Source organism: Rattus norvegicus, chromosome 3, assembly GCF_021556685.1.
Source record: "Rattus norvegicus strain SHRSP/BbbUtx chromosome 3, alternate assembly SHRSP_T2T, whole genome shotgun sequence".
Lineage (NCBI taxonomy): Eukaryota > Metazoa > Chordata > Mammalia > Rodentia > Muridae > Rattus > Rattus norvegicus.
Window position 1 is genome coordinate 43970523 of NC_141536.1, and position 20083 is coordinate 43990605.

General features: G+C 42.3%; 1 protein-coding gene and 1 long non-coding RNA gene across 3 annotated transcripts in view; one reads left to right on the plus strand and one right to left on the minus strand.

The window, feature by feature from the left end:
* LOC120101907 (uncharacterized) overlaps positions 1-18386 on the plus strand; it is a 39522-nt gene extending 21136 nt beyond the window's left edge. The window contains exon 3 of the long non-coding RNA XR_015684344.1: positions 17238-18386. This is a non-coding gene — a long non-coding RNA (uncharacterized LOC120101907). The remainder of the gene's footprint in view (positions 1-17237) is intronic.
* The window catches only part of Ly75 (lymphocyte antigen 75), an 87587-nt gene that overhangs the window by 17833 nt on the left and 49671 nt on the right, over positions 1-20083 (minus strand). For both annotated transcript variants that reach the window (XR_015683294.1, NM_001427146.1), the window contains 13 exon segments: positions 18963-19077; positions 17502-17537; positions 16724-16899; positions 15630-15697; positions 15292-15371; positions 14525-14664; positions 12963-13068; positions 12193-12353; positions 8936-9065; positions 7084-7310; positions 4099-4264; positions 2122-2289; positions 269-385 (listed from right to left, as the gene is read on the minus strand). Coding sequence is in view for 1 of the 2 variants with exons in the window: in NM_001427146.1 (NP_001414075.1) it covers positions 269-385; positions 2122-2289; positions 4099-4264; positions 7084-7310; positions 8936-9065; positions 12193-12353; positions 12963-13068; positions 14525-14664; positions 15292-15371; positions 15630-15697; positions 16724-16899; positions 17502-17537; positions 18963-19077 (1690 nt within the window). In the remaining variant the exon portion in view is untranslated.

The following is a 20083-nucleotide window of genomic DNA, read 5'->3' on the forward strand; positions in this document are numbered from 1 at the left end:
GTGGTCATTTTTAATTAGTCCTGAGTTACCAGGAAGAAGAGTGGAGATGCAAAATTATTCTCTACCATATAAATCTAAGATTGGGGGTTAGGCTGTGTTAGTGGCAGAGTAGAGACACAAAAACCTTACTGGTATTATTACACGCCGTGTTACATATATAACACATGTTGGTGCATCATCAAACACGGTCTCTAAAGGACTGTATTTTGTGATTTGATAACTAGGTTATGATGGAGTGCTAACTGAGCGACCTGCCGTTGCCACTTACTCTCATAGGTTATTCCTAGCATGACCCACGAGGCGATGTAATTGTAGTACAGAAGCTGCTCCACAACAAAGGTATTCTCCTCCTCAGTTCGAACACTCAGACTATGTGCTTTAGAATCTGTCAAAATAAAAAAGGCCAATTTTAATAACTATTTTGTACAGAATATTCTGTTTCACTTGAAAGAGTCAGGAAGTTCTACTCACCAGGTTTATACCTTTAAAACTTAGATAGTCTCGGAATACTAGAAACACACACACACACACACACACACACACACACGCACGCACACGCACACACACGCACATGCATACTGAAACTGTATGTGCTTACAAAGGTGACAGGCTATGCAGCGTTCATCTGTACATCTGGCCCCATGGGACATGGGGAGTTTGGCAGCTGAGCAGAGAACTTAAGGCATCCACTTTGTTTCTTTCATTTAAAGCTCACTTTCTGATGGCTGTTTAAAGACTACCATGTAATAAACAAAACTATTACAATTCTAAATTAAAATACAATTACATCATTTCCTTCTAGACCTCTTAATGTGCTATAAGGCCTTCCTTAGACATTACTGCTACATTAGAGTTAAAGAAAGTTATTATTTCCAAAATGAGTTGCTCAGAAAAAAAAATCAAAGGGGTTTCCCAGAAAAAGTACGCATGGATAAGCATTTGGGAACACTAGCTACAAAGTTGAGCTAGTTCATTTATGCCAGTGTTTCTTTTTTATTATTGCTTTTATTTTATTTTTTTATTAGTGAAAAATATATTTTTTCTTCATACAATATATCTTGATTGTAGTTTCCACTACCCTACTCCCCTTAGTTTCTCCCCACCTCCCCTTCCCATCTGGATACAACTCCCTTCTGTCTCTCATAAGAAAACAAACAGGCATCTAAAAGATAGTAATAAAATAAAACATAATAAGACAGAACAAAAACCAACAGAAGGAAAAGAACCAAAGAAAATGCACAAGAAAGAGAAAGAGACCCAGAGATCCATTCATTCACATGCTTAGGAACCCCATAAAAACTGAAACCAGAAGCCATAATCTATACACAAAAGACCTGCAGGGTAAAATGCAAATAATATACAATAAACAATGACTTAAAACAATCAATAAAAAGAAAAGGCCCTGCATGACATTAAGGGACAAGGACCCTCCAAGGATGCTGTTGAGCTCATCTTCTGTTGGCATCGACCACTGGCCATGCAGCCTGCCTTTAAGAGGAGTTGCTTTCCCCAGTGAGACTTCCTTGGAGAAGAAACCAAGTTTTCATCTGCAAGTGGTTATCAATTAGATAGCTCCTGGGTTAGGGATGGGGGCATGTGTCCGCTTCCTTTCAGCTCTAGGATCCCATCAGGCCCTGTGCCTGCTGCCTCAGTCTCATGTTATGCCAGTATTTCTCAAAGTATCCCTTGATGTGCTTTGATACAGGGGGTATACAGTCTAGTGTTTCTCAAAACGTATCCTATCTTTTTTTTTTTTAATTTTTAGAAACCAGTGCTCTTAAGACACAGCACACTCTGGGGGATAATGACATAATACTTTTCATAGGATCTCTGCACACAGCTCCTGGTTCCTTCTGTTCCATTATTCAAAAGTTACAGACCCTCAGGGTTTTACAGGGGATGGCTCCGGGTCTGAGACCGTGGCTCCAATTAGTGGTGTAACTGAGTCTCCTGCTACTCGGGGTGACCTGTGTGTCTACGGTCAGTCTAGCCTGCTTCAGGGCCACTTCTCTGTTCTCTAGTGAGAATGAGGAGAGTTAGTTCCTTGGGGACGGATCTTCATAGCGGGTGACGTGCAGTGCGGGTGCGCCCCAGTGCTCGATGGCAGAAGTGCATACTTACGCAGCTGCTTGCACATGGACTGCACCTCCTCCGGTGTGACTGTCTTATGCCTGTTCTTTGTGATCATGAAGTTGTAGCAGGCGTTCTGGAACGGTATCCATGGGGTGCTCTGCACAGGAGAGGGGCACTTAGCACTGTCCAGTGGTCTGACCTCCTCCTCGGTCTCATCTGGGAGGAAAAGTAAGTGGTGAGAATTTACAGATGTAAATGTTAAATCCTGTTTCACAGCCATTAGGCTTGATTGGTGGGAAACATGCAGGAAGTGAGGAAGTGACAGCCTTGGTCTGTTTACACTCGGATATAGCACAAAGCGCTGGCGCTCCATGGTGAGGAAATTATTTGACATAATTTTCTTACTCCTGCTGTGGAGTGGAGGAATGTGGGGGGAAAAAAGAGGCGTTTTTAGGTTACACGAGTTTCTGTCTTCCTGCCTTATTAAATGTCAAGTGCCAGGAACCTCCTCAGAGGGACTCTATAAACATATTAATTAACAATAGGCATCTAGCTGTAACCGTGAGATTCACTCGTGCATTTCTGCTTAGTGGCATCTCTAATTTTAATGGAATAGTTATTCTTTTAACAAAGTTAAACAGAAATATCATTTAGAAGATGGCCTTTAGAGTATGTTTTTTTTATTCTATGAAAAATTAATACACTCAAGAGGATGCAAATATAGATATGCTAAACTCAAAATAATTCAGACAGGCTTATTATGCCTTAGAGACTATCGGGCACCTTTCTCCCATTTTGCAACAAATCCCTTTGTCTCAGAAATAGTGTGTTCTTTCTACCACAAACCACACAAATGTGGGCCCCTGGTTGGGCTGGGGATTGCATGTTCAACTCAGGATGAGCCCATTGGATCCTAAGAGTTTGAAAAGTGGGATTCAGAAATCATCAACTTGCTTCCAGTGACAGGCAGAAGTGAGGGTTGCAGAGCAGTCTCGTTCTGTTCCTCACAGAGAGAGTAGAAAGTTCACAAGGGCAGAGTGCTATAGAGAGAGACAGGAAGGACAGGCACACGGCACACCTCTGGGTTTCTGTCTTCTTGTTGGTGTTGGAGACTTTTTGTTTATTTTCTTTTTGTGCTTTGAGATGGCATCGTGCTATGTAACCTTGGCTGGCCTGGAATTTCCTATGCAGCCCAGGCTGGCCTCACACTCATAGAGAGCTGCCTGTCTGAGGCTCCCTAGTCTCCGGGTGGTTGAGTTCTATTCTTGTTTGCAGGGTGGTGGTCTAAATTCCCTTCTGAACTGAAGCTGCCTCAAGCGTGTGGGGCTCCATATAATCAACTGAGTCTTTGTTTTTGAGACAGGGTCTTGCCTGGCAGCCCAGCCTCGGATTTGCCAGTCTTCTGATCCACCTCTGAGTGCTGGGCTTAAAGGTATGTGCCGCCATGCCTGGAATTTCAACAGTGGCTTAAGATGTTAGTGATGTTAAGAATTAATTAAGAAAGAGTTCCCATAAGTTAGCTTTCTAAATGTATATATAAATAATATATACTGTATATGCCAGTCAATGTCACCTGGTGTACAAAAGTCAAACTCCAAAATAAGAACTAAGGACAATGCAACTTGTAGTCAATAATTCGGAGTACAAATCTTTGCACCAGTTCTGTTGGGGGGGGGATGACTATGATGGGAACCGGGGATAGCTCTGTGGTTAAGAGTTGTCTGCTCTTCTCGAGCACCTGGTTTGATTCCCAGCACCTATATGATGGCTCACAGCATCTGTCACTCCAGACATCCGCTGACATCCTCTTCTGGCTTGATGGACGCTAGGCATGCACACGGTGCACAGATGCCCATACTACCCAAACACCCATACACATAATAAAAACACAGTTTTGAAAAGGACATGATAATGATTTCCTTATAATCCCCTAAGACAAAGTAAGATTTTGCAAAACCCACCAGAGAGACAAGAGTCTACTGCTGGGGACGGGTGGTGGAATGAAAACGGTTGGAATTCACGTACTTCCTGGGTAGTAGCAAATGGCTGCCGGCTGGCTGTCGTCGCAGTCGGCTGTTTTCCAGAATCCGTCCGTGTCTAATATCACGCAGTCATCAAGCTGCTCGTTGCTTCCAGCCCAGTTACTAAAATGAAGACGTTTCCCATCTGACCAACCAAAGTTGAGTTCATCCTATGAGGCGTAGAAATTCATTTCAGAGACAATAATTGACATTATCTCTTTTATGTTATTTTAACCCATGAGATCAAATGATTCTTACTTGCATTTCATACTGTGTTGAGCACTACCTTAAATGTCTGGGTCCTTGTGACAACCATCTGAGAGGGCTCTGGCAGGTCATAGGTCACTGAGAGTGAGTGCGGCTGGAACCCCGTTCAGGGTGTTAGACCCTAGACTCTGTGGTCCTAACTATAATGCTGCTCACAGATCATCAGAACTGCTCGTCAGAAACCAGAAAGCTAAAATGGAGTGAGAACCACTTTGTGTACAGAGCACTCTGGAGACAACATGGCATACTAGAAAGAACAGAAAGGAGGAACCTATGTGGTGTCAGCCGTGGTCCAACCACTTAAGAGCTTTTGATTTGTGACACTGACCCTCCAGCTTTCCAGCCCTTTGTTGGGAAGTGGCTGTGACACAAGACTGGACTAGTGCAAAATGCATAACCACGAGCAGGCTAGCTCCCAGAGCTACAGAAACGTTCATTCCTTAGTCTCGTCTCTTCAAGCCTGTGCATATTATACTACTGCGCACACTGGTCTCTGGGACAAAGCAGCTTCCATTTCAGTGTTTTGTATCAGTCTAGAAGCCTCTAAACACTTGTCTTTACAACTTGACAAGACCCAATCACCCACCTGTCTTGAGAATGCCTTTATGTGGTACTACTGGGGCGCTAGGCCTTAATAACTAATGCTGGCCCAATTGCATTAAAGGCCTTCTTGAGGCCCAAGGGAAGGTCCAAACTAGGAAACAGCCTTTGGAGCTTCCTTCCACCACAGATAAATCCTCCTGCCCCACCTCTCCATATTGAATGTGAAATCCCCTGATGGAGACTATAAATACCTAAGCTTTTAACATCAGCTCTTTCATTGATCTTGATTTGAACCTGGCTTTTCCACACTAACACTAGGCTTTTTTTTAGCTGCACAAGGGAAACCTGTTCTTTTTTCTGTTCTTAGAACCCAAGGAAGGGCAGGGGGGTGTTATCTCCTTTGGTGTCCCTTGATGTCTTTTCACGTACAAACTGCCAGGATCCTTGACTCTTTCTGACATGTCTCTCACATGAGGACTTGTTCCCCCTGCTCCTTCCTGATGGTCACTACAGTGTCCCGAGTGATGCTCCATCATCTGTCCCAACCACTGACTTTGGGATGTCTTAAATACTTAAATGATCTATGCTGTGACCCTGCTCTGGATTTCATGCAACCCAGAATGGCTATACTTGAGATACAGAGAGCATGATTTATTTCAGGTCAACGTCAGTTTCTTCATGAATGTACATAAAAACAACTGTGCTCACAACTCCAGGCTCGCACTTCTGGTCTTTGGTACTTCCCTAGTGAAGTGTTACCCAAATAAAAGGAAAGTTACATTATTTCTGTTCCGTTTAGAAATCTTCAAATGTTTCAATATACAATGTTACAATCCTGTTATGTTGCAAAGACTTAAGGCAGCTTAGGAAGACGTATAGACAACAGTCACAGAATATGTAGCATAAAGGAGAAGGGAAAGAGAAGCATCTGTCAAGACTGAGGAGAGAGAGAAAGGCTAGCACGATGGCTCAGAGGGTAGAACATTTGCTGCACAGTCCTGAGAACCTGAGTTCCCTCCCAACAACCCAAATGTGGAAGGAGGAACAGACTCAACATGTTGAGTTGTCCTCTGAGCTCTACATGTGTGCCACCCCCCCCCACCCTCACCACCTATACTACTACTACTACTACTACTACTACTACTACTACTACTACTACTACTACTACTAAATAGAAAATAGACTAAAGAAAAGATTACAATCCTTAGGTGGGAAATACAGTAACTCAAGAACGCCCAGTAAAATACTTCTGATACTTTGTTATCAGCGACTTTCCATTAAACAGTGAAAATTTTACTCTACAGCTTGGGTTCACCTGGGACTCATTCTATAGACCAGGCTGGCACTGAACTTATGATAACCCTCCTGCTTCAGGCTCCTAAGTGTTGGGATTACATGTATGAAGGAACCACACCTTAATAACAGGAACTATAGTACAAGTGATTTAAAAATTTCTTCTTTTAATTTATTATATTTTACAATTTTTAAGTGTATATGTATGTGTGTATATGATGTGTGCATGTCAGTGTGTGTGTGTGTGTGTGTGTGTGTGTGAGAGAGAGATGTGCATGTATGTATGCTTGTATGGGTGTGATGTCTATGTGTGTTTTTGTGATGTGCACATGTGTGTGTGTATGTATGTGTGTATGATGTGCATGTGATTTTGTGTGATATGTACCTGTGTGTGTGTATGTATGTATGTATGTATGTATGTATGTATTAGATGTGCACATGACTCTCTGTGTGTGATGTGCATGTGTCTGTGTGTGTATGTGTTCATGCAGTGGCATACATGCGCCCTGTTCAGGTGTGGAGGTCTAAGAGCAATATCAGGTGCTAGTCTTTCCATTTGATCTTATCTGAGACAGAGCCCCTTGTTTGCCTGTGTGTTTAACTTCTTTCTGCTAACTCTGAAAGTGGTGGAAAATTCTCAACACTTTATCACACTAAACCCTACTGGCTAGAGACCTGACAACTTCTGATTCTAGCTCAGTCAACAAAGAAAAATAAGAAAAAGTGGTCAATGAGTCACGCCCACTTCAATGTTTTTTAAAATCTCTCACTATATGTCAGAAGACATATAAAGTATCAGACATCCGTGGAGTTAACTGCATAGGATTTTAAGATGCTGCTTTCTTTTAGTCTACGAGAGGAGCTAACAGGAAGAACAGAAACGTACGTCCTGGCTGGAGAGTCCGATCCAGAAGGAGGTGTTGCGCAGGGCGGCCTGCACGGCGAGGAAGGCCTGCTGGTAAGGGTCTGTGATGCTCACCAGCCGCATGCCCTCTGTCAGACACTCCTTCAGAGCAGCGTGCCAGGTCAGGGGCTTCGAGACGATTTTGTACAGGTTATTTAGATACCTCACGGTTTCCGAAGTGTTCTCCCAGGGCTGCCTGTCTTCAGTTTCTATTTGTAAGAGAAAAGAAGACCAACAGCTCCTCCCACACACTGTGCCAAGGCATGGAGGTCTGTCGGATCTCACCACTTCCTCGTTTACTTCCAACATCCCTGGCCTGTTTATTTTAGCTTTCTGTTGAGTGACTTAGGCATGTCTTGCTGAATGGCTTAGGTAAACTATCTGACTTGGGACTTCTCCTTTCTGTAACCAGGACACCCTTGGTTAGTTGCTTCGTTCAGGGGGAGAAAGCCTCACCTGAAGTAATCCTGCTTTAGGGTTCTTATCTGAGTAAGGAAGTCATCAGAGAGCGTGGGATAAAGGGCAAGGATTAACTGAACCAGAAAAGCTCTGCGAAGGAACATGAAACACATGCTTCAGGTTCTCATTACAGAACCAAACCTCGTATTTAAACATTCATTGAAACCTTATTGTGGGCAATTAAAAATAATGCAATATATTACTAAGAAAAACTGGGTGGTTGCTATTTCACTTTTTCCCTCTCACTATGGAGCCCTGGCTGTCCCGGAACTCACTATGAGTATCAGGCTGGCCTTGAATTTACAGATTCATCTTCCTCTCCCTCACAAGTGCTGGGATTAAAGGAACGTGCCACCCAGTGTGAGTGTTTTCTACGTTTGTCTTTTTTTTTTTTTTTTTTTTCCGGAGCTAGGGATTGAACCCAGGGCCTTGCGCTTGCTAGGCAAGCGCTCTACCACTGAGCTAAATCCCCAACCCCTCTACTCTTGAAGTACATATTTTTCCTTACTTGGACTACAGAAAGGTGCAGACTGCTTCATACCTAGTGTTTCCTATCTGTTGGCTGAATTTAACAGTGTCTGTACGGTACCGCCCTTTTCTTCACATAAACACTAAAATCTGTAAAGTATCTGAATCGAAAGAACATTGAACCCTAGCTGGTGAGAGTACTGAACTTTCTTTAGACGACTATTAACATCTTCCTCCACAGACTTAATTTTTATATTTAACTGTGGCAATATAACTTGGAAAAACCACAGTCTTTATGAGATAATCTGCCTCACTGTGTCAATATGAACTTGTCGATGCTAAAAATGTATGCTACGAAACTATAAGATTATTTGAATTCATTTGTAAGACTTTTGGCAAAAGGAACCATTTGTATCTCACAGCATAAAGTATGGTAAACATCTAGGTGACAGTTGACACTGTGAGGGCTAAAGTTATGTTTTAAGTTTTAATTACTGTGCTTAAGAGATTTATAAAACAAACAAACAAAAGCCTCTAACGTGTAGTAACCAGTAAGCCCCACTTGCCCAAGAGAACTTCCTGGAATGCCGGGGGCTCTTCACGTAAGATAGCAAGCCACACATTGTCACTTTTATAAACAAGGTTGGTTGCCCCAACTGCACAGAATGTGCTTGATCACATGTGGGTGGGAGAAACATAGGCGCGAAGTACATCAGGAAGTGTGCTTGCCCCCTGTTGGTCACAGCCAGGAAGTACACATTCTTATTTTGGGGCTACTATATGGAAAGCCCATGTATGGCCCTGACCAGTGTCCATATTCCCGTTCAGTATTTAATAAAGCTTGCTTCAAATTTGGCTCAAAAATGGTGGTAGTGATCTTACTGTTGCCCAGTGGGATTAATAATACCTGAGTACTTCTGACAGAGAGACAGAGAGTGGCGTTCTGAACAGGATGTAAAATTCCAGGTCCCAGTAAGCGGTGACTTTTTAAGATTAAGAATCAAGGCACAGTGGAAGTGAGACTCATCATCAAAGAACTAAAAAGAAAGGCAAATGTTAGTGCGGTCATGGAGTGAATATTCTGAAGGTCCTTGAAAGAAATGAAAAGTTTGGATTTTAAGTTGGAGTTTCTTCTTCCCCATACAAACCAACCAACCAAAAATAAAAAAAAATAAAAAAACAACAACAACCAAAACAAACACAAAACAACAGTAAAAAGACCCAACACAACTCATGAAAGAACTTACCATGGAATATCTAAAGAAGAAGAACAACAACAAAAAAAATGTGACTAAGAAAAGGCAGATGACTTTAGAAACTAAAAAGTGTTCACATAGATACACATAGTTTCATTAAACAGATAAAGAAGACCTCTTAGAAATAGGACAAAAACAACCACAGGAATTCTAATCTCTCCGAAGTCACTCTTGATAATCCAAGTAAGCAAAATACAATTAATTAATTCAACTAATAGCTGTGGGTACTTTTTTTGTGTGTACATGTTTTGGTGTATGTTCACAAGCATGTGTGTGGATGCATGTTCACAGTATGTGTGGGTTAATAATGTTTTTTTTTCCTCAATCATTTCCACTAATTTCTGAGAGAAAGGTCTCTCACCTGCTGATCTCTGACTTAACCGGACTAGCAGGACAGCAAAACTTGGGGATCTCTCCTCTCTCCGCCTCCCCAGAGCTGGGATATGGGCTTGTGCTACACACCTGCCTTTTATATAGGCTTGGGGATCAACTCATGTCCTCCTGTTTGTAAGGCAAGGGCCTTTACCCGACATCTTTCCAGTCCCTTTATAAACATTTTATAATAATAAACTGTACTGCATACTAAACAATTCTCCTTGGAGTTCTCCTACATTATTCATTATGGGAACTTAATATTGAAGTAAAAACACTGAGATGTAGTTCTATTCCTAGTATTATTCCGCATGTAAAGCTAAGAAAAGGGGCTGCAATGGCTCAGTACGTAAAGGCGCTTGCAGCCAACCCTGAGCCCCTGAGTTTCACACTTGGATCCCATGTGGTGGAATAGAAAGCCAGCTCACACGCTGTCCTCTGATATCCTCACATGCCCAGTGGCATGAACCCACATGCAAACATGCGGGTACACATGTATACAAAACAAATAAACATGTGTTTAAAAAACACAAAAACACGCTTATACTAGGATTAAAAAATTGAATCACTAAATGAGCGTTATATGAAAATAGAAACAAAGTAATTATAGAACATAATGAGAAATAATCAAAGGGGTATATGATCAAAACATATATAGAGAAAATATGCATTATTAAATATATTTAAAAGGGAGAGAAATGAAGAATTCAATGTGAGAGACTGGGTAATTCTAAGAAAGACAGAATAGGAAAATACAGATGTGCTATTGGTCGCTGTAAGTAAAAGACTGCACTGGAGGTGAGAGACAGGGCAAAAAACCCAAGACATGCATCTGATTTTGCTTTGCACAATCACTAAGTAATGGGGGTTAAAAAGCAAAACCATACACATGTTTATTTTAACACACTGTAGAATGTCAGTGGTACAGGCAACTTCATAATCATAAGGAAACACCAAATGTTTCCCCTAAATGTGCCAGTGTCTTTGGAGGAAGTTGGAAACTGGCACGGGTGGATATTGAAAAACACTCATGAGGACTGGACTAAACTCGGCATGGGTGGTTTTTATCCAGTTGTTATACTGAGCCTATGATAGCACTGGAACTTAGAGTGAGAAGTTGATCTTAGATCTAAATAAACTTCCAAAGGCATGCTGACCCCAGGCAGAAGCCTCGATGTTGGGTCCTCGACTCCTACAGCATGTCTTCTTATTCATTAAAGAGCACTGTGTACACAGTTCCTCCATTAGCACCGGTGGGGTCATAATTCCAGAACACGGACAAGACAGAAAGCTGCACGCTTCATTTTGTGAAGGCAGTGTGACTGGAAGAAAACGTCGTAACAGAGCTTTGAAAAGTCAGCTGAGCAGAGATGTAAGCATTCCCAGACGAAATGCTAACACACCAAAGTTGGTACAACAAATAATAATTTCCTCAGAACAGGCAGATCGGGTGCCTGAGACATAATCTCTTCGTGTGTTTCACCACCTGCCAGTCTGTCTGATGGGAAAAACTCGGCGATATTTTGGAAATGACAGAAACAAGGCTTAGAAAATCTAATGCTTCTTCCTGATTGAAAACATGAAATTCTCCTGTAACCGAACACTACGTCTCACCGTCACCATAATGTTACCAACAAAAGCTTTCAGAGCCGTCTGCTAACCTCCACACCTAACAACAAGTCTAGGGTGGTGGTGACCACTCCCTTTGTGTCCTGTTTCTAGGAAGTCCTAGCAGGTGCTGGGATTAAAGGCATGAGCCACCATGCCTGGCTTATCTCCTGTAACTCTTACGGAGAAATCACCCGTCACTGTTTTGTCTTTTTGCTTGAGAGAGTAAGGTGGGACATTCACATCCCCCACATCAGGTAAAACATTTTTATCCATTTCTAGATAGCCACAAGGCTGTGGAGTAAGGGCCAGGAGGGAATCTGCTGCTGTGAAAGCCAGGCTTCACCCACTTGGAGGCTGTGGTTCTCAGAGCTTTACTGAGCTGCAACTCAACTATTTAGCATGTGCAGTTTGCAGTTTTGAGTGTATGTGCAGATTGGACAGCTATCACCCCAGTCAGTGTTAGATGAGTTTCTCTTTTCTAAAAGAGAGGCCTCGGACCTCACTGCATCACCTCCCTCCAGCCTCCCCAGCCTTCGGAAACCGCTCTTAACTCTAGCTCTCTTAGCTTGCCTGTTCGCAGCATGTCGTATAACGGAGCTGTGCATGAGCCTTTAGCATTATTTTTTAAAATGTTATGGGGCAGGGTTTCATATGTCCCAGACTGCTCTCAAAAAAGTTTAGATAAGGGTGACTGGGCTGCTGACTCTCCTGGACCTGTCTCCCAAGTGTAGGATTCCAGGCTTGTGCCGTGCTGCCTGGTGTGTATGTGCTGCTGGAGATCAAGCGCCGGGATGGATTTGCTCGTGCTTGGAAAGCATTCAGTCGAGCTCCATCCTGGGTCCTAGTAACCCGCATCTAGTAACCTTTGGAGACTCAAGTATCTCCCGGCACTAAATAGATGACTGACAGACATCCATCAACTCACATTTGTTGGTATGCTCAGCCTCCGACCGACCAGCAGTGGGTGAAAGTTGCTGTAGGTCAGCTCTTGGCCATCTGTCCATTTGTTTATTCTTTCGTAGGCAGACCAGCGCAGACCAAGCCACAAACTAGCTTCCATTTCCGGAAGCAAGGATATAATAAAATCTGTTAAAAAGAAAGTTTTTAGAAAAGCAGTTAGGGCCAGAGAGCTGGACAGCCCTGAGGACCTGAATTGGATTTTCGGAGCCCCATGGTGGAAAGGAAGAATATGTTTTCTGATCTTCACATATGGGCATGTAAACATACTTACACATACATACATACATACATAATACATTCATATATACATATACATATATAAACATATACATACACACATTCACATATACACACATATACAAACATACATACACACATACATATATACATACATGTACACATACATATATACATACATGTATACATATATATACATACATACATATATACATACATATATACACACACAAATAAATGCAGAAAAAGTAAAAAAGCATGTGGATTATCTATTAAGACAGCCTTTTGTCTTCTCTAACAGAAAGTGGTATAACGGTTGTTTTAATTTCCCACGGCCTCTCAAAACAAACTTGACTCCCAAATATAGAACTTTCCCAAGCTTCTTGGTTACCAGCATATAGAACTTTCCAAGTTGTGCTGGAAATGTTTGTAAAGTTTATCCCCATTACAACAAACAAACAAACAGACAGACAGCATGCCTCCCCAGAGGTTTGGTACCTTGTTCATTCCGGTTCAGCACAGAAGGAAGGGTGCCACCATAGGAATGGCAAATGCTGCTTGCTTGAGAAAATGTAACGGGCTCAGAGTTGACCTTTAGAAAGCACTGTAAACAGAGACACAGAGGGAGACTCAGACTCTAGACACAAGAAAACCACAGAAGCAGGGGCACCTCCTCTTTAGCGCACTGCTGTCGACCTGTGAGATGTGCAAATGAACGTGACTTCAGATCGTACTTTCGCTATAAGCTCGCGATGAGCCACTTCCAGATTATTTACTACGTGTATCTTGAGAATGTCTCACTTGTCGAGTCTCTTACTCGCTCTGCAGTCTCTGTATTCAGTCAGTTACCTATCTCATTTAACTCTCGGAACAAAGGAGAGAGCTGAGGCAAGGCAAGCCACTTGACCCAGACAAGGCAACTGCAGAGTGTGGTTATCTCGAGTCTGCTCTATGGGAGAACAAAGCGCAGGCTCTGATCTCTGACACGGATCTTTTCTTCTTCGTAGGACATTTTAATTCAAGTTCATGTCACTTTGCAAATCAGCACAGTTCCGGCACTTTGGAGGAATTAAAAAGATTATCCTGTGGGTTTTTTTTTTTTTTTTTTTTTTGTTCAAGTCAAAACATGGCTGAGAATGCAGCTCAGTGATAAGAGCTACCTTGCGGCCTCTCCCTAATTCCAAAGTCAAAATGGCCCCTGCTTCACTGCGGGCCCGTCTGCTGGCAAATCCATCTCTTCCTTTCTCCGTGATTAGGGACAAGGGTTAGGGTGGGATAGTTTGCCTCAAGTTGTGTTTCTTGAACCATTCTACAGTTTTGTTCGGCCTTAGCCACAAGGAAAGTCACTAGGTGATTTCCAGAAATGGCCCCAGAAGGACCACCCTGAACTCTAACAGAGATGCCCAATGTTAAATATGGCGGGGCAGAAACAAGGAGCTTGCTGCTCTTGAAGGCTTTGTGGTGTCTTCACACCAGACTAGACTACACCCCTCTACACTTCTTCTAAGTGACAGAACAAATGTGTTAACATTGGGTGACAGTTTCTTCCTCGCATCCCAGTGAGTCTGTAATACGCACACACAGCAGTAAGGCTCATGCATTCCAAAGAGGAAAGCACAGAACTCACCAATCACCAGACCCATTGAATCATCGATCTCCTGTGTGGGCAAAACCAAGGTTAAGTACTTTGTAGCACTTGCCTGGTCTCTGACCTGAGCTGATTGACAGAGGCTACTTAGATTTTCTCCTTTAAGGGGGAAAGAAAGCAGCACCCTTCAATGGAGTCAGTTTCCTCAGGCTGTGGGATTAGTGATCAGTCAGTGGATTGATGGAAAGTCATCGGGAGATCAATGGCAGCGACGTTGGTGTTGGGAACGACAGAATACAAAGGCCTGGAGGCATCACAGTTTGGGAAATGGTTTTGATGCTGCTCCTGTTTCTGGAAGCAGAGGCCATGTGGCAGCCCCATCAGGTGTCTGAGAGGCTCCCCTTCTACCACAGGGCATCCAAGTAGCATGAAAGTGACCATGGTTGGCACAGTGCAGAGATCCTCCTCTTACCTTATTCTGAAAAGTAATCCATTTCCCAGTGCACCGCACTTTAGCTGAAGGATCTGGACTATATTTCTCTAATGAAGACACATTATATTTTTCACAGATGAAGGGCAGCTTGGCATTACAGTTTGCTCGTTTACTTAAGTCTGAAAAGGGAGAGCCGGGATTGTGATGATGAGAATTTTTCACCGAGTGCATTTTAAAAGCAACTGCTAATAAAGACAGACTCCTACTTTATCATACAGTCTTTGGTGTCAGGGATGGTCCAAAGTCTACCCTTTGCTCAGAGAGAAGCTCTTTAAAGCGGTCATGCCTGATAGTTAAAATATATTCTTGGTCTTTACTGGTCACTTCTGCCGCTACTATTATTCATGTCAAGAGGTTTATAGGATGGTGATATTGACTGTAATAATTACACATTTAATAAGGCAACCACACATTAAGCCAGAGAAAGGTGGAGTGAAACAGGAAGAAAGCAGGCAGGGACATCTGATGAGGGGATACAGAGCTACTGCCTGCTAATCCTTGCAAACGTATCCGTCTGCTTATCAATTATGCAAGCACTAAGCCTAGTCTAAAAGTAATGGCGTGAGGATAAAAGAACTGAAAATGTCGGCATTGGAAAGAGCTTTTCTTTGTAATTTGAGCTACTGTCATCAATGGTAAATTAAGAAGAAACTACTGAACATTCACTCAGAAGGAAGACAGATGTAGGCTGAATTTGAAGTTCACAGATTCCACGGTCAACACGGAAGAGTCAGAATGAAGTTTACCAAGAATCCATGTCTTGGCTGACATGTGCAAGCACTCGTCTCCAAACGTCATGGGGAATCGGTGCCACATGCGTCGCGAGCTGAAAGGAATGGGGGATGTGAGAACTTGCAGTGTGATTACATGCCCTCTTCATCTTCTTTAGTCCAAATCATCTTAATTACCAACTTAATGCTAACATTATCATTTTTAAACCACTTTTGACACCAAACATGCAAAGAAACTCAAATGTATGGACTAATGTTTAACACTGTTTAGAAGTAATCTCCTCACACAGGGGAGTCAGGGCTTCTTTTGTGATGAATTGATAACCTGAGTTGGTATCTAAGGTGTTACCTACCCTAGGAAGTAACGATCAATTGGATTCTCGCTCGTCTTCACCCACCACTTCTGGTCATCCCCAGATATCTGAAAAGAAACCGCACACCCTTCTTTACATGTGCTGGCTATTCTAGGAGACTTTTCATTTCAATATTCTGCTTTATTGTAATCACAAACCACAAAAATCTACAAATACTCCATTACTTGGTCTCGAAAAAATAATATACACTGGGACCTTTCATCAAAAGGACATATCTTACTTTATATATTCATAGGTCCTATTTTGGATACAGAAAATGACTGCTGTAATCATATTTGGACCAATGTATTCATTCGTTGGGCATATAGTGTCTTATTATAGTTATTTAAACCTTGAACAATACTAGTTTCCCACCCAAAGGCTATTTTGAAGTTTTATTTTATTTTCTACTAGTAGAAAAAAGTTAAAAGTTTAAAAAGGCATGATAAAGAATAAGGATTATTTATATTCTCTACTGATACATATCTATCAAGTTGATATTTAATATCAGTCATGTGTATTCTAGTACATTAAGCAATTCTCTTTAGCCTTTTAGCACGATTCTGGATGCTGTGAAGCAAATTGTATTTTGTATGAGGATTTAATTTCTCCCCCTCTGTATCCTTCCCTCCTCCCTTACCCTCTCTCCCCAAACCCCTCTCGTTCTGTCTAGCTCTATAGTTCTGGCTGATCTGGCCTCAAATACACAATTTTGCTGTCCGAATTTTCCAAGGGCTAAGGTTATAGACATACTAACATGCATGGGTGAGATTTGGGTTTTAGACACTTTAAAAATACTACAGTGAAATATTATTTAAATAACATGTGAAATAATAAGTGAAATAAACGTAAATATAAGGAATTAAGATGCTTTTTTTCCCCGCTGGAGAGATGGCTCAGTGGATCCGGGTTCAATTCCCAGCATCCACACAGTGGAACTCACCACCATGATTACAGCTCTAGGGGATAGTTCTAGTGGGTGCCCTCTTCTGGCCTCTGCAGGTACTGCATAAACATGGAACACCTTTTAGGCAAATACTTATATACATAAAATAAAAATAAACAAGATATCAAAATGCATTTGTTTATATTACATTTGCTATTTTGTTTTTGATAGCTTTTAGTCCTGTAAAAGATGTTATGGTGGCAAGAAAGCTCTGATTGCTAGCACAGTATAAGACGGCTTCTTCATAGTTTAAGTGGGGATCAGCAACAAACCAGTATTCACTTCCTTCAATTATAACTGGGGGCCCATGAATTCCAGTGCGCTCTAAAGAAAAAACAAAAACAGTTACAGCTGTGGTAATCAAACACAAACGGCTAACCACGGGCTGTTCACAACAAATCATATATTGTAACTACTGCCATAGAGGTAAACGGCCCCCCCAAAGGCCTGCTGCTTCCCTGCTCAAGATTCTATTGGCAGGTGGAAGAATCATCAACAGGGAGGGCCACTTTAGGCGAGCAATTTATTCCCAGTCCAGCTCTCTGCAAAGGATACCTTGTATCACTACAGGCCAAAATGTTGCAGGCTACCAGGAAACTTCAAAGTTGCAAGACAAATATGAGTCCTTTTAAAATGTGACTGTTTTCGTTACGTTAACACAGCAGCCCACTGAGAACCCTGGCTGTCGGGCTGGCAGAAGTGCTGTCCACAACAATCTACACTTCTGGACCTGTGGCTAGACCGTCAGTGCTCAGAGAAGGAAGCTCCGCTTCTGCTATAATCATCCCATCCCACCCACATACCACCTCTGCTGCCTGCCACCATTTCACTTGACTGCATGAGAAGAAAGTAGCAACTGGCAACAAACTACAGGGTTATCCGCAAAGATCCAAGTTAAGTTGGCTAAATTTTGATGTTCAACTTACCTGGATTATACCAGTCTGGCATCTGGGGAGTGCTACCTGTGTGAGAAGAGAGCAATGGCTTATGGTTAGTCCTGCATCACAAGGCATGCATCCAGTAAATAGAGACTCGAAACATCGTGGAGGCTCGTTATTTTGGACCAAACTGGTTCATGTCCAGTTAGAAACAGCTAAGTGGGATTTCTCAGGGTTTATACTAATGCTTGCTTATTAAATATTAATTAAGTATTGCTAGTAGTCTGTCATTGGGGAATGTAGTTCAATGGGAAAGCACTTGCCTTGAATATGCAAGGCCATGAGTTCAATCCCCACGATGAACTATCCTTTACTTTGTATTAAGGAAGTCTCAAAAAAAATGGCCATCAGATAGAAAGCAAAAGTAGTGAATGAGATTCTGTAGCCATCACACACACCCACCATGGAAAGTACAGCAGGAATCAACACTGCATCTAATGGAACTGAGAATCTAGTCTGTAAACGTGGGATGGATTTTCACCAGTTCCCAAGATGGGACTGGGAAACATTACAGTGATGTAGCAGTGACTTCTAAAAGACTAAACAAAGTTGAGAGGAAAATAAGAAAGTCACCCAGGAGTTCTGAATGAAAATAGGGAATATGATACACTCCATAGAATTCTGGGCTTTTGGATTGAGTGGCCAGATGTCCACATACACCTTGCCTTTTTCATACTCTAGATACCCTGACTCCAGAGCTTCCAGTTTCTACTCTGTAAAAGAGTCTCTACTCACAAAGGCTGTGAAGATCACTTGACCATGCCCGAGAGGCACCTGGGAAGTGGCCCTCACAGAACTCCAGTGGCCTCCCATCCCATTTCAAAACAGCTGCAGCAAAAGTGATTTCAAATAAATATACACTTTGCTTAATCTCAGAAAGTATAGGGTAAATTTGTTGGCCCTAATTTCATGTGGCCTTGGGACCCAAAGCATCAGTTTTCCTAAGAGTGCTGCATACATACACATCAAGTGTGTTTAGTTTTTCTCTTTGAGACAGATCTTTTCATTTTGGATAGTTTCCACCAATAGCGCTGTAAGACAGTTAAAACTGTACATGGCTTCTTGTTTATAATCTTGTCAAAGACAAGGTATCTCTATGGAGTCCACGAAATCCAAGACTAGCAATCTTGTTTTACCCCTAAGTGCTGGAGTCTACAGGTGTGTACCACTATACCTGACTTCCTCCCTCCCTCCCTCCTTCCTGTGTCCCCTCCCTCCCTCTCCCCTCCCTCCCCCCTCGTCATTGCAGGCTCTACTGTCATTTTTAAGCTGGTTTCTTGAATTTGAATTTACATCAACTACTAGCATCTTGGAGTTGACTGAAAATCGCTTCTAAGTTTTACAAAGACCCGTCCAATTCTGACCTCTTCATTGCTGCTTCATTCTTCCCAGAATACCCTTCTAGCCCAACATTTGCAGTGTTCAAGGTTGGGAAAAGAGGTGACTTGCCTTTTGGAATCTGGCACACCCATTCAAGTTTTGCGTCACAAGCAAAAGGCTTCAAATAAGCGTATTCCCTCTCATCATAGAAATGCCAGGCTCTATGCCAAGGTGTGTCAAGTACCTAAGGAATGAAAAAGATGGTGGGATATTCTGAAACGGTTGCATTTCTTCCCGAATGCTGGAAGCCATGACCTCCACCTCCACTTTAGTTCTATCGCCTACCATAATTGCAAAATGAACAGATGAAGTAATGGGAACGTTAAATAGTAACGGCTCAGGCAAGGGTTTTCCAAGTGACAAAGGAAACAAAGGTTGAACTTATGTCCAAAATGCTAATTGCTGTCCACCTTTTGCTGACGTGAAACTTTATATTTTTCATTTTCTCATTTCTTTTAAAAATTACAATGAAACCTTTTCCTTATCTGCGTTCACTGTGCTTTGGGTTGTAGAAGGACAGTTCTGCGCTAGTATACATTACGTGCTGAGCATCCTGAACTTTTCAAGTTTGGGAGAGACGGATGTAGCATCTGTTATAGAATCTGCTGTAACAGATCAGAAAGTGACAGAGACTCCTGGGCTCAGCAGCATGGGCTCCGGCTTCGGTGTTTCTGTCCACTTGTAGGATGTGTGACCAGGACTGAGGCACGAGCCAGGAGGGGCCACCATCACTTTTATGATTCATTTTCTCTTAAGGTCAAATGTATGAGCATTGTGGTGAGGGAGGCATGAATCTCTGGACAGGAGGTCAGGGCCCTGGTTGGCACCTCTTCTGTTCATTTATTTTATTTTGGTAGCTTTAAAATCTCTCCACACGTGGAGGTCTATGTTCCTTCCAAGTACAGCTCATTGCATCCGTGTCCTTTTGAACAGCATGTTAACTTCTCTGAGGTTTGTACCTGTTCTCAGTTGTAAATCCTATGAAGTGAACCAGTGACGTAACAGCTGCCCACGAGAAGGGTTACCCTGAAGGCCGTGTTCCTTCCGTCTTCATTTGCACCTACCTTGCATTTCTGACCCTTTTTTGGGAGTGAAGATGCTACACTTGAATCTCCTGTCCCTTGCTTTCTTTCACTTTCTGTGGTTTTCTCAAAACTGCTTCATGGCCTTTTGCTTTTTTAAGCATTCAG